Source organism: Tachysurus fulvidraco, chromosome 24 (assembly GCF_022655615.1).
Source record: "Tachysurus fulvidraco isolate hzauxx_2018 chromosome 24, HZAU_PFXX_2.0, whole genome shotgun sequence".
In the NCBI taxonomy this organism is placed as follows: domain Eukaryota; kingdom Metazoa; phylum Chordata; class Actinopteri; order Siluriformes; family Bagridae; genus Tachysurus; species Tachysurus fulvidraco.
In genome coordinates, this window is record NC_062541.1 from 17361391 (window position 1) to 17374624 (window position 13234).

Genomic DNA, 13234 nt, shown 5'->3' on the forward strand with positions numbered 1-13234 from the left:
TGTGGGATGTCGTAGCCTAGGGTGTTGGACTACTGACCGGAAGGTCATGAGTTCAAATACCAGATCCACCAAGCTGCCACTGCTGGGCTCCAAAGCAAGGCCATTAACTAATTGCTCAGTTGTAATTTTAAGTCACTTTGGATAAGGATGTCTGCTAAATGCCATAAATGCAAAATTAGAAAATATCTTGATTCTATTTATAGCCAATACAACAAAACGAGCAGTTTCAATGGGTCACAATTAAGTAGCAACATTGTCCAAAAGTTCATACTTGGAATAAAGATAAAATTTCAGCCACTGTAAACTGTTATTCCAAATATAATAATAATAATAATAATAATAATAATAATAATAATAATAATAATAATAATAATAATAATAATAATAATAATATAATAATTCCAAGTAGCAAAAATGGGTTGCACGGTGGCTTAGCACATTTGCCTCACACCTCCAGGGTTGGGGGTTCGATTCCCACCTCCGCCTTGTGTGTGTGGAGTTTGCATGTTCTCCCCGTGCCTTGAGGGTTTCCTCCGGGTACTCCGGTTTCCTCCCCCGGGCCAAAGACATGCATGGTAGGTTGATTGGCATCTCTGGAAAATTGTCCATAGTGTGTGATTGTGTGAGTGAATGAGAGTGTGTGTGTGCCCTGTGATGGGTTGGCACTCCGTCCAGGGTGTATCCTGCCTCGATGCCCGATGACGCCTGAGATAGGCACAGGCTCCCCGTGACCCGAGAAGTTTGGCCCTTCCGCCGTTTGATCCATTTTCACCTGTTTCCTCTGGTTCCAAGGGGGATATGAGGTTAAAAGTTCGGATAGCTCGTTTGCAAATGGAAGCTCAAGAAAAAGCGGATAAACGACAGGCTGAATTAGAATTGCGCCTTAAGATACGCACACTTGAGATTGAGGCTGAGAAACAAGTTAGGATGCGACAGTTGGAATTGGATGCCATGAAAATTGTTGGTGGTGCAGCTGTCGCGCAGCCGGTTCCTCCTCCTCAAGTGATGCCAGCTCCTTCTGCACATGTGCCCTCGCGAGTTGCTATGGCCTCTCCACCGGCAGGTGCACACTCAGTAGCGAGTACGTTTGATGTTGGTAAAAATATCATGTTAGTACCTCATTTTAGGGAAACCGAGGTTGACTCCTATTTTAATGCTTTTGAACGTATCGCAACTTCACTTTGTTGGCCAAAAGAAGCATGGACAATTTTACTTCAGTGCAAATTAGTGGGTAAGGCACAAGAGGTTTTCTCGACTTTACCTTTGGAGGAGAGTTTACAATATGACACCGTAAAATTAGCCATTCTCCGTGCGTATGAATTGGTTCCCGAAGCCTATCGGCAGAGGTTCCGTAACCATAAAAAGAGTTCTAATTCTACTTTTGTAGAGTTCGCCCGTGAGAAAAGTACTTTGCTGGATAAATGGTGTAGTGCCAGTAAAGTGGAAGACTTTGCTTCATTGAGAGAACTAATTTTGCTGGAAGATTTTAAAAGTTGTCTACCGGAACGTGTTGTGGTTTATTTGAACGAGCAAAAGGTATCATCGCTGTCACATGCTGCCGTTTTAGCAGACGAATTTGTCCTTACACATAAGACAGTGTTTTCTTCACGGACAGATAAGAGCGCAGTTCGGCCTTTTCTTCCTATACCCGATCAGTCTTCTCGGGCAAAGGTCGCACCTTCATCTAAAGATGTTCGTGAGTGTTTTTATTGTCATAAACAGGGCCATTTAATCGCTGACTGTAATGCGTTAAAACGTAAACAACAAACACAGCAGCCTAAAAGCGTTGGCTTACTGAATGCTATGTGTCAGGTAGGACGTTTTAGCTCCGAAGGGACACAGGATGCTCCTGATGTTGGTTATAAACCTTTCGTGATGAAGGGGTTAATCTCCTTATCGGACGATGCGACTGATCAAAAAGAAATACAGATATTAAGGGACACCGGAGCAAATCAATCTTTTGTTTTAGCTGATGTTTTATCATTGTCACCCGACTCATATTGTGGCTCAAGTGTCTTTGTCCGGGGCATTGAGATGGGAGTGGTTAAAGTCCCACTACATCGCGTGTACTTGAAGTGTGCGCTTGTTACAGGTTACGTGAAGGTTGGTATACGTCCTTCACTGCCGGTAAAAGGGATAACTTTTATCTTGGGGAATGACTTAGCTGGTGGCGAAGTCATGCCCATGTTGGAAGTTACGGACACTCCGAAAATGGGTCTAGTTACTGATGAGTTACGCGTGCGTAGTCACACGCGCACAATCGCGGAAATTTGTGGAAGATGTCGATTTGGCTGATACATTCATGGTGCACAATGTGGTTGGGGAAGATATAATAAAGTCTAACTTAAAACACTCAGAAGGGTCGCTTGGTAGTAGTAACTTGAAGCTGCCTGTAACTCGAGAAAAGATTATTACTGCACAGAATCAAGATCAGACCTTAAGCAAATGCTTCTCTAGCGTTGTTAACCCTGACGCTGTTAAAAAGAGAAACGTTGCTTATTTTTTAGAAGGTGGAATGTTAATGCGCAAGTGGAGTTCAGGGGTTGACACAGACCTAGACTGGAATGCAGTCTATCAAATTGTCGTTCCTAGCGAGTATCGGCAAAATGTTCTATCTTTGGCACATGAGCATTTATTGTCTGGACATCTGGGAGTGACCAAGACATATCATCGCATTCTCAGACATTTTTTTTGGCCAGGGATAAAGAGAGATGTTGCTAGATTTTGTCGAACTTGCCATGTTTGCCAGCTAATGGGAAAACCGAATCAGCTGATTCCACCCGCTCCTCTCTCGCCTATCCCTGTAATGGGTGAGGCATTTGAACAGGTGCTTGTCGACTGTGTCGGACCCTTACCTAAAACGAAGTGTGGTAATCAATTCTTGTGCACTATTATGTGTAGAGTTACTAGATTTCCTGAGGCGGTGCCTTTGAGAAAAATAACTGCTCCAGTGATTGTAAAAACGTTGCTTAAATTCTTTTCCACGTTTGGTCTCCCTAAGGTTATACAGACTGACCAGGGAACAAATTTTCTATCACGACTTTTTGCACAAGTTTTAAAGTCACTGTGTGTAGAACACAGAGTGTCCAGTGCTTACCATCCTGAAAGCCAAGGAGCTATTGAAAGGTTTCATCAGACCTTAAAATCCATGTTGAGAAAATATTGCTTGGAAACTGGAAATGATTGGGATGAGGGTGTTCCTCTAGTGTTATTTGCAATCCGAGAAACTGTGCAAGAATCCTTGGGATTCAGTCCAGCTCAGTTAGTATTTGGACACACTGTGAGAGGACCATTAAAAGTTCTCAAAGAGAAAATGCTGGAAGCCGATACGAATTCAGAGATGCATGTTCTGGATTACGTCAGTCGTTTTCGTGAACGATTGCATTATGCATGCAGTTTTGCACAGAAGTCGTTAGCCACTGCTCAGTCAAAAATGAAGAAACGCTATGATATCAAATCTGTGTACCGTTCTTTTCAGCCTGGAGATGAAGTTTTAGTGTTGCTGCCGATTCAGGGTTCTGCCTTATCAGCACGGTTCTCAGGTCCATACGTTGTGTTGAGAAAAATCAGTGAGACTGATTATGTTGTCCGAACTCCTGACAGAAAGCGTAAGTCGCGCGTCTGTCATATCAATATGCTCAAGGCTTATCACACCAGAAATGATTCACAGAACAGATCTGCTGAGGTGACCATAGGGCCCATGGAATCTTCTGTGGCTCTGACTTGTGAAATCCAATCAGATTTGGAGGACGAAGTTGGTGCAGATGACATAATCTTACGTAATACTTCTCCACAATGTGCAAAGTTGGAAAATTCTGAAATTTTAAAAAACTTGTCGACCCATTTCTCTCATTTACCTGAAGATCAGAGACGAGACAATGTGGGCGTTATTACTGATTTTCCTTCTTTATTCGGAGATGTTCCATCTCAAACTACCGTGTTGCAACACGATATTAATGTTAATGGCGCATCCCCTATTAAGCAACATTCTTATCGGGTTAATGCCATTAAAAGATCTATTATGAAGCAAGAGACTGATTATTTGTTGCAGAATGGGTTAGCTAAACACAGCAGTAGCCCTTGGAGTTCTCCTTGCCTTTTAGTACACAAGCCAGACGGTTCGTTTCGTTTCTGCACTGACTACCGTCGTGTTAATGCAGTTACAGTACCTGACTGTTATCCATTACCCAGAATGGAGGACTGCATTGATAATTTAGGTTCCGCCAAATTTGTCAGCAAACTGGACTTATTGAAAGGGTATTGGCAGGTCCCGCTAACATCTCGTGCTTCTGACATCTCTGCTTTCGTGACACCAGACTGCTTTATGCAATATCATGTAATGTCGTTTGGCTTACGGAATGCACCTGCCACATTTCAGAGACAATACAAACAGTATTGGCTGGAGTTCCAAATTGCAATGCTTACTTAGATGACCTTGTACTGTATTCAACTGGATGGACAGAACATCTGAAACTCATTCGTACAGTGTTTGAACGTTTGGAGAAAGCTTCATTAACTCTCAATCTGTCTAAATGTGTCTTTGGTAAGGCAAGGGTAACATACCTGGGAAAAGAAGTTGGAGAAGGCCAGGTAAAGCCTGTAGACGCTAAAGTGACTGCTATTGCGGATTTTCCTGTGCCTACTTCTAGGCGGGAGTTAAGACGTTTTCTGGGTATGGCAGGCTACTACCGTAGTTTTTGTAAAAACTTTTCTACAGTAGTTGCCTCATTGACCAGTTTGCTTAGCCCAGTTAATTCTTTTGTCTGGACTGAGGATTGCCAGAATGCATTTGAGGCAGTGAAAGCTATGTTGTCTAGTGCTCCAATCTTGGCCGCCCCAAATTTTGGGCGGTCTTTTAAGCTGGAAGTGGACGCGAGCGCTGTGGGAGCTGGGGCTGTGCTTCTGCAGGAAGATGATGCAGGGGTAGATCACCCAGTTTGTTACTTTTCAAAAAAATTTAATAAACATGAAAAAAATTATTCTGTCATTGAAAAGGAAAAATTGGCATTGTTGCTCGCTTTGCAGTTTTTCGAAGTGTACCTGGGTTCTTCAAGTGCACCTATAGTTGTTTACACTGACCATAACCCTCTGGTTTTCCTATCTAGAATGTATAATAAGAATCAACGTCTTATGCGTTGGTCATTGGTGGTTCAGGGATATAACATTGACATCAAGCATAAAAAGGGTTCAGAGAACGTGTTAGCTGATGCTCTGTCTAGAGTATACTCTGATAAATCTGTTTTGAAATAAACGTGACATGTTTATTTTTAAGGAGGGGAGTGTTACGTCCCCCATAATATTGTTAGTTTTTTTGGAATGGTGTTTTGTTGTTGTTTTTCTTCCCTTCTCTTTTGCCCTCACTTTTGTTTTAACAGGTCAGTGTGTGTCTGCCAATCACAGCGATGCATGGTGATGACAATGTGCAGCTCCACCAATGGGGGCGCCCTACGTGGGATTTAAAAGGCACACCTGTGCAGGAGGCGGGAGCTCTCTGGCACACGGCGTCTTTTGTTTGTCTGGTGGTTGACTCGTGTGGTTTTTGTTTTGTCCTGTACCATCCTTGTGTTAAGTTGTTGGTTAAGTCTGTGTTCTGTGCTGTATCAGTGTTCCATGCCTCATTCTGGTCCTGTCTCTCTGATGTTTCCTACCGATTGTTATCTGGCTGATTAAATATCAAATCACACCATAAACGGGGAAAGAGATAGAACAGGCAAGACATCACGTGATGTACATATGCAACACTGAGCTACAGCTACTTGTTTAGAACACTAGGTTAGTGACACGTGCCACCCCTTGTATTTTTGTTTCTAGTAAGTGTAGTGTAGTTAGGGCGTCTTGCCCGCTGAAGATGTTTCTTTTTGTTTAACGTATGGTTTATCGTGACTGAGTTAGATTAGAAGTTTTGTTTCCGGTTTAGTAAGATTGTTTTGTTTCTTTCCCTGAGTTGGCACGGTCTTGTTCTTTTCTCTTGTCCCTGTTTTGATGTGAATTAGTTTGGGTTTTGTTTTGTAAAAATTATAATGTATATAGTTTGTATATAATGTTTGGACTGTTTGGTGATGGTATGGTTCACTAGAATAAAAGACACTATTGTGGACTTGGTGGTTTCCAGCTAGTACTTATTTCCAGTACACGTTCAGGGTTTTAATGTTGCACCCTTGACCCCTAGGCACATACAAAAAGGGTTTGTAACAATACCCTCACATCCTAGGTTTTTTCATTTGCAACCATTTTCCCGACGGTAGTTTTTGGAAAAGCAGGGTAGAAGGTATTAGCCAATGATTTTCTCAGCAGCCTTGATAGTGTGTTGCAGGTTCCTCTTTTCCCTGGAGGAGGCTGCATCTAATCAAATAGTGACGACAGACAGACGGTAGTAGTGGCAGAATACAATTGCACAGTATAACCTGGGGTAGATGGAACTTTGCCAACCAGTGTGGGACGTTGTATGCATCTCCTATTTGAGATCCTGTATGATCATAGAAGGCCTGATTAATTATTAATGAAGGACCGGGAAGGGGAAGACGAGTGTTTATCTGTTCATTTTACTAAAATAAATATTTATCACCTTCTGCATACATTTATGAAATAAGATATATTTATGCAGCAGAGATTATTGAATAGGATGATTTTTTTAAAGAATTGTGACAAAATATATACGACAAATTTTAGTGGAAAGAAAGAGTAATCAAATATTTTATATAAACACAGAAAACTCAGCTTTGATTTTCTTGGCTTTATGACAAAGTGTGACATTTAGAATGACTAATTTTTTATAACTAAATTAAGTGCATTCATTAATATAAACCAAATAGAAATATAAACATTGTGAGCTGAATGAAACAATATCAGCAGTAAGAAACTCATATTTTGGTTTAAAATATGTTCAGAATTTTTTTTCATTAGTCAGTGAACTATACACTATTTACTTACAGATAACACGGGCACATTATATAACCTGTTACTCTTGTACAAATATCTCTCCCACACAGGCCTTGATCTTTAGGCAATTTACTTAAACAAAAGCTTGCAAAGTAATTATTTTCTCAAACATTTTTAGAGGTCAAAAATAAAGTACATACTTGCAAATATTAAGTCAAGGTATTAGCATGTTATAAATATATATATAACAAAAGTATTTCTAAAATGAGATAAACACACACATATTTTTCTATGACTGTATGTGGTATGTCTTTGGAAAATTGTCCGTAGTGTGCGTGTGTGTGTGTGTGCGTGTGTGTGTGTGTGAATGAGTGTGTGTGTGTTCGCCCTGCGATGGGTTGGCACTCCGTCCAGGGTGTATCCTGCCTCGATGCCCGATGATGCCTGAGATAGGCACAGGCTCCCCGTGACCCGAGAAGTTCGGATAAAGCGGTAGAAAATGAATGAATGAATGTATGTGGTATGTGCAAACCTACAAATAAACAAGCTTTTTAAAGATCATATCGGCTGACATCATGCAGAATAAAATCAATGTCTATGTTCTGTTTACACTCTGATACAAAACAAAATGTGTGACTCTTCTTTTCAGGTCACAGGAAATCATCAGCTTTTGTTGTTCTACATATGGTTCATGTAAATAAGTCAACTGAACCTTCCAATGGAACAAGGAATAAAGATCAGCTTTATAAAAATATGTCTGTGTGATTGTTCAGAAACATTTATAGTATAAAATTATACAGTATAATATACAGCAAAATTCTATCATTTATCCAATTCAGTTTGTGATACCATTTTCCATTCAGTAAATGACATTCAGTAGATGAAGTGAAATCATTGTCTGTGTCTGAGATCTGAAACAATCAAGTCTAACAACTAAGCACAATTAGATGAAATCAGGAAAGGGCTGTATGTGTGAAAGATATGTTTCACTGTTTGGATGTTTGTTTCTGTAGCAAATTGCATTATTACTAGGAAGAGAATGAGAGCTTACAGTTGGCTCCTTCAGAGAACACTGTCCACACACACACACACACACACACACACACACACACACACACACACACACACACACACACACACACACACACACACACTATTTCATACCAAGACAAGATCAGAAAAGTCCTCATTGATGTAAAAGTCTTGCTTAATAAAATCTTTATTGATAATATAAAAACCCAAACCTAAATGATTGACAGGATTTTGTGCAACACCTATTATACATGTATAATAATTTCCCCTTTAAAATTAAAATCTGGTTGTGCCACCAACCAAACAAAAACAAACCCTTTAAGTAACTGGGTATGTCGGAAATTTTGGAGAGACCCCTCCAAGTGGACATATACCAGGGGTGAATTACAGCCAAATTAATAGTCAATAATAGATAATAGTCTTTCACACTTAATACTAAAATAATTATACTTAATACTAATTAATAATACTTAATTATTAATATTTAATAATTATTAATTAATCACACTTTAAACTTTGTACTTAATACTATGTGAATTTGAATAATAAGAAAACTTTCCAGACCTGAATGAGAATGAGCAAAACTCTTTACTGGTGCTGATCAGCCACTGCTTCCATTGAGCTCAAGGAGGAAAAAACTTCTAAGTTGAAAGTATCAAGGAAAAACCCAAACAGCGCATCCCCATGCCACCCAAAAAGTTCCCCCCACAAAAAAGCAAGCAAGCAGGAGCAAGAGTGCCCCCTCCAAAGGAATCTCCTCAATATATACCCTGGCACCTCTAGGTGCGTCTATAGCTTCTTACGTCAATCCACCTGACCTGTCTGGGTTTTTTTCCCTGACTCTACAGAATCGCCCCGTGACCCCCCTCATTTCCCCGAAAACAAGTCTGCCTTTTAACGAAAATCAAGTCTGGCCTTTTGTTTTTTCCTGTTGCAGTACTTCTGCCTTATTATTAAAAAACATGCTGCATTGTCAAAACTGTTGTTAAAAATGTGCTCCAGAGAACTTCTTGTACGCTTCCCTGTCACGTATCACACAGAAGACATGTCTCATGGACCAATCTCCCAATCTCCCTTTATACAATTACAATCAGTCTTATCTTTTTCTATGTTTTGTCTGTATATGATTTCCACTGATCATACACCTATATACGTATACACATACATACACATGAATACGATAACCATGACTTACACAAAAACCTATGTATGAGATATCCACCTATATTAATACCTACATTAATCCCATCTCTACATATAAAATGATCAATGATGATACTCTATCACCTACAATCACCTATGGTATAGGAGTTCTGATTTAGTCTGATTTAGAATATGATTATGACATACGTTTATGATCATATGTTAGGATATGGGTTTTTGATTAAAATAACATTCTGGTTCAGAATCAACTGGATCATATATTAGTGGTTTTTGACTTATACTTATGATTACGTTTTGATCAGTACAAGTGTACTGCACTATTACTAAGCTAAGCTTTTGTATTTTATAATATTGTTTTGCATATATGTGGAGGTCTGTTTATGCTGACTCCTTAAGTTTGCTAGACTATGATCTCAGTCTGTCTTGTTTGACCAGACTGGGCCTGCACATGCATTTTTATTTTTAAGCCTTAGTTCCTCTGTTCTCTCCTAAAGGACAGGTTGCCTTTTTTCTTGTTTTTCTCAAATTCTCAGAGTTCTGAGTACTGAGTTTTATAACTTCAATAAACCACCTTATCTCTGTTAACACTTGTCTCAAGGTATCTAACACTACATATATATATATATATATATATATATATATATATATATATATATATATATATATATATATATATATATATATATATATATACTATTATAATCATATAACTCATATAGCTCAACACTATTACATTATCTGGCCTACCCCCATATGTCCTACAACATCAATTGTAATAGTTCATATAATAAGAGCACATATCAAGATTTTTTCAACAGGTACCAGGTATTCATATTCCTGTGGGGAAATATTGGCCCACTCTTGTTTGTAGAATTACTTTAATTTAACCACACCAGAGACCTATGCCTGAGGTGAGTGAGGGCTGCGAGATCATCATCTGGCCTCTTTTTTCTCCATTTTTAGATGATGGCTTTCACAGCAATTAAAGAAAAAGTCTTTTTAATACCTTTTCAATTGCAATATCCAATTTTAATAACATTCCTTCTCATCACTTCTGAAGCAGGTGTCACAGTCAGTATTCTCAAAATGTAATTTTTAAGAACAAAATCTGTATTAGATTGCATGCATGTCAACTTGTGTCGAAACAAAATGTTTATATGTATGTTTTTATATGATACATTCTATACGAATTTCCACAAATTTTTATGCAATACAGTCATATTAAACAGTAAGATAGGAGATGAAATGATGGAGTTTCTTCTTTTTTAATATTTTAATATCTGTATATATGTGTTTCTGGAAAATCGTAGGCTAAACGTATGGAACTATTCCTTAAATATCTTCACGATCCTTAACAGCTAGTAAAATCTGTCCAATTTTAGCAGCACAGTTAGCATTAGCTAACCTAAAGTGGATGCCTAGTTCACTGGGATAAATAGCTTATCTTACTCTTTGTTTTTATGCAAAAAACATATATAATGCACAAATGTTGTTTAAACGCTTAGTCTCACATTTTTACAACAATAAATTTGTTTTAAAAAAATGTCATGTCATTTGTTAATATGAAAATAGTAGACAAATTGCTGTGGTGTACATATTGTACACATTGTACACATTGGGATGTGCCTTTATTGAAAAAATATTGAACAGTTCTGGATTTTTCTCTTTGCCATGTTCTGTACTGCTTTACATATCTCAGCCCTAACAAAAATCTTATTGAAATACCACCGACTAAAATGCTGCATTTCTTTTATTTAGTGGCTACTGCTGAGGATCCATCGGCAATTACAACTATTCAGTCAGCTGCTACGTTTTCCTCGGAACAGCCTATAAAATACCTCTTTAAGACAGAGGGAGCTGGGGGACAGGTAGGGGAACTGAACCCTTCCATCGGGCAGGTAGGACAGGAGAAGAAGTGATGAAGTTGTACTGTAAACTGTAGTTGTATTCCACTGCTCTGTAAGCATGTGTCAGCTCAAGCAGATGTAATGGATATATGTTTTGTGTTAGGATTGTCTTACATGCAATAGGATGTTAAGAGATGTGTTGTTGTAGGTGTTAGTGACCCTCCCATTTTTTGCAGGTGACATATCGGGTGATTCAGGTTGCAGATGGACAATTAGAGGCTCAATCAGATGGCACCACTGCTGTCAGTGTTGTTGCTGGAATTCCTGCTACAACACAGCCGGTTACACAGGCAAGTGTATGGTGAGCTATGTTAAATTCTTAAATATTATCATTCTCTAAATGTAACTAATACCTCTGTTTTTCTCTGTAAATAGGCTGTGTTCTCACAGGCCGAAGCCTTAGAGGGAGATGGCACAGAAACCCATTACACCTATTACCCTGCCACAATTTCAGAGGCTGGAACAGGCACTATGGTTACTGGTGTGCAGGCTTCTGACACAATCCTCAGCCAGGGAACACCTACAGGTATCTTTTTTAGCATACACTAAAAAACCTGGCATAATTATACATTATAGATGTTGTCATAACATGGAAAACATACCAGCAACACCACTGTTAATGGTGTTATTTGTATTGATTTGCATTTTTATTTGATTTGCATTTATTTAAACCACTTTGGTGTCAGGAGTCATATACAGTTTCTCATTCTCGCACTGTTTCCTTTAGGCCATCCTTAAAATTATTTTGGTTTGCAGTAACAGTAAAAATAAATAAATAAATAAAAGGTTGGTAGGTAGGTCTATATTTTTTTTTCAAGTTTCAGTGAAAAAAAGTAAAATTTTGGTGATGGTGATTACGTAGGTATGACTTTAAACAAATTACAGACCTGCCAACCTTTATGCATTTTGTGTAGCAGATACGCATTTAGACATTAAAGTACGCTGCTACGATTTGTCACTTCAAAATACGCATTGTAAAAAACTGTTGATGCCTTTGAGAACAACTGTCTGTGCATTTGCGCAGTGTAACCGCATTGGGCAGCAACCTGGGAAAATAATAATTCGACCAATCATTATATCGCCAATTTAAAACTCTTCAACGCTACAAGCGGAGAGCCGTCAAAATTAATGTGGTTTTCATCTGTCTCTGTCCGTCTTTAATTCTTCTTACAGTGACTGTTTTTTACAAGTTAGGACTTAACGTTTCAAAGGTAAATGGCCAGAATTGTGAATTTCATCAATTTTAATAAGCCTGCAGAACCACAGGCGTCGTTAGACTCCTTTACTGTGCCCAAGTGTCCGGTGTTGTGCCTCAAGTTGTGCGTTAAGTTTTACGCACAGATCAAGTTTTTCTTTATTTGCCAGTATTTATATAGGAAACGTAAGTCATGCCTGTAAACGCATTGCCGTCGTACATTAACGGAAAAGACAAACTGGCGCGAGCACGCAGACATCAATATCCGCGAGCGTCTGTGTATCCGTTTTATAGCACGCAGTCATGCTATAACATGACGAAACGAATGTCATTTTTAAAATATCAATCGTATTCTGACTCGAATGTTACTGGCTCCTGTAGATCACATCTGATGGACATCAGATTTTTTTTGTGAAAAGCAGGGAAATAGAAGCAGAAAGATATTATTATATGATCAGCCAGTCAGAACCATAGTGAAGTCTAGAGTCTTGCATTATTGCTGAGAAAATTAACACATGTATGTGTTGTCAGATATGAAGTTTAGTTCATTTACTGTTTAGTTCATTACATCTAATTTATGGCAATACATAAAAAGTTGTTAAAATAGTATGCAGATATTATACACAAACGATCATGCACATAATGTTATACTCTTTATTTTAGTAGCAGCTAAATTATTTCAAGTATTGTTATTGTACATTTTGTACATCAGTACTGTAAAATGCAACTCTTCTTACATGCCATTTGTGCCTTACAACATATTGTAACAAAAATTTTGTGTGTGCCTTGTAGTATTATGTTACTTACGGTAATGTTATGAGGCATGCAGTATGCTTGGGAACCTATATTGGGGGTGTTACGGGACTGGGGGAGGAGAATAAAAGTTCGTTTAAGAAGTTATGGTCGGCTGTCGCGTGGTTCATTATGAAAGGTTTATGTTGTACCTATTAAACGACAGAACATGGTGTCAGAAGTATAGCGGGTGTGCGTTATGCACAGGGTTGTTAGCAAATTTGTATTCTGTGTATTTGTAGTTTCGTTTGTGCCGTCAGCGTGA

General features: G+C 38.7%; 1 protein-coding gene across 1 annotated transcript; it reads left to right on the forward strand.

Annotated features, from left to right (window-relative positions):
* The first annotated feature begins 831 nt into the window (after nt 1–831).
* Nucleotides 832–13234, forward strand: LOC125140181 (upstream stimulatory factor 1-like). The gene is made up of 5 exons (XM_047808252.1): nt 832–1109; nt 10775–10943; nt 11159–11272; nt 11358–11508; nt 13212–13234. Exons 1-5 carry the CDS (start codon nt 832–834, stop codon nt 13232–13234), a joined length of 735 nt encoding a protein of 244 aa, XP_047664208.1.

Coding starts and splice junctions, on each gene's coding strand:
- LOC125140181 (XM_047808252.1), top strand. CDS start 832: ATGGAAGCTCAAGAAAAAGCGGATAAACGACAGGCTGAATTAGAATTG. Junction 1,110..10,774: donor GATGTTGGTAAAAATATCAT/GTTAGTACCTCA, acceptor TACATATCTCAG/CCCTAACAAAAATCTTATTG. Junction 11,509..13,211: donor CAGCCAGGGAACACCTACAG/GTATCTTTTTTA, acceptor GTGTATTTGTAG/TTTCGTTTGTGCCGTCAGCG.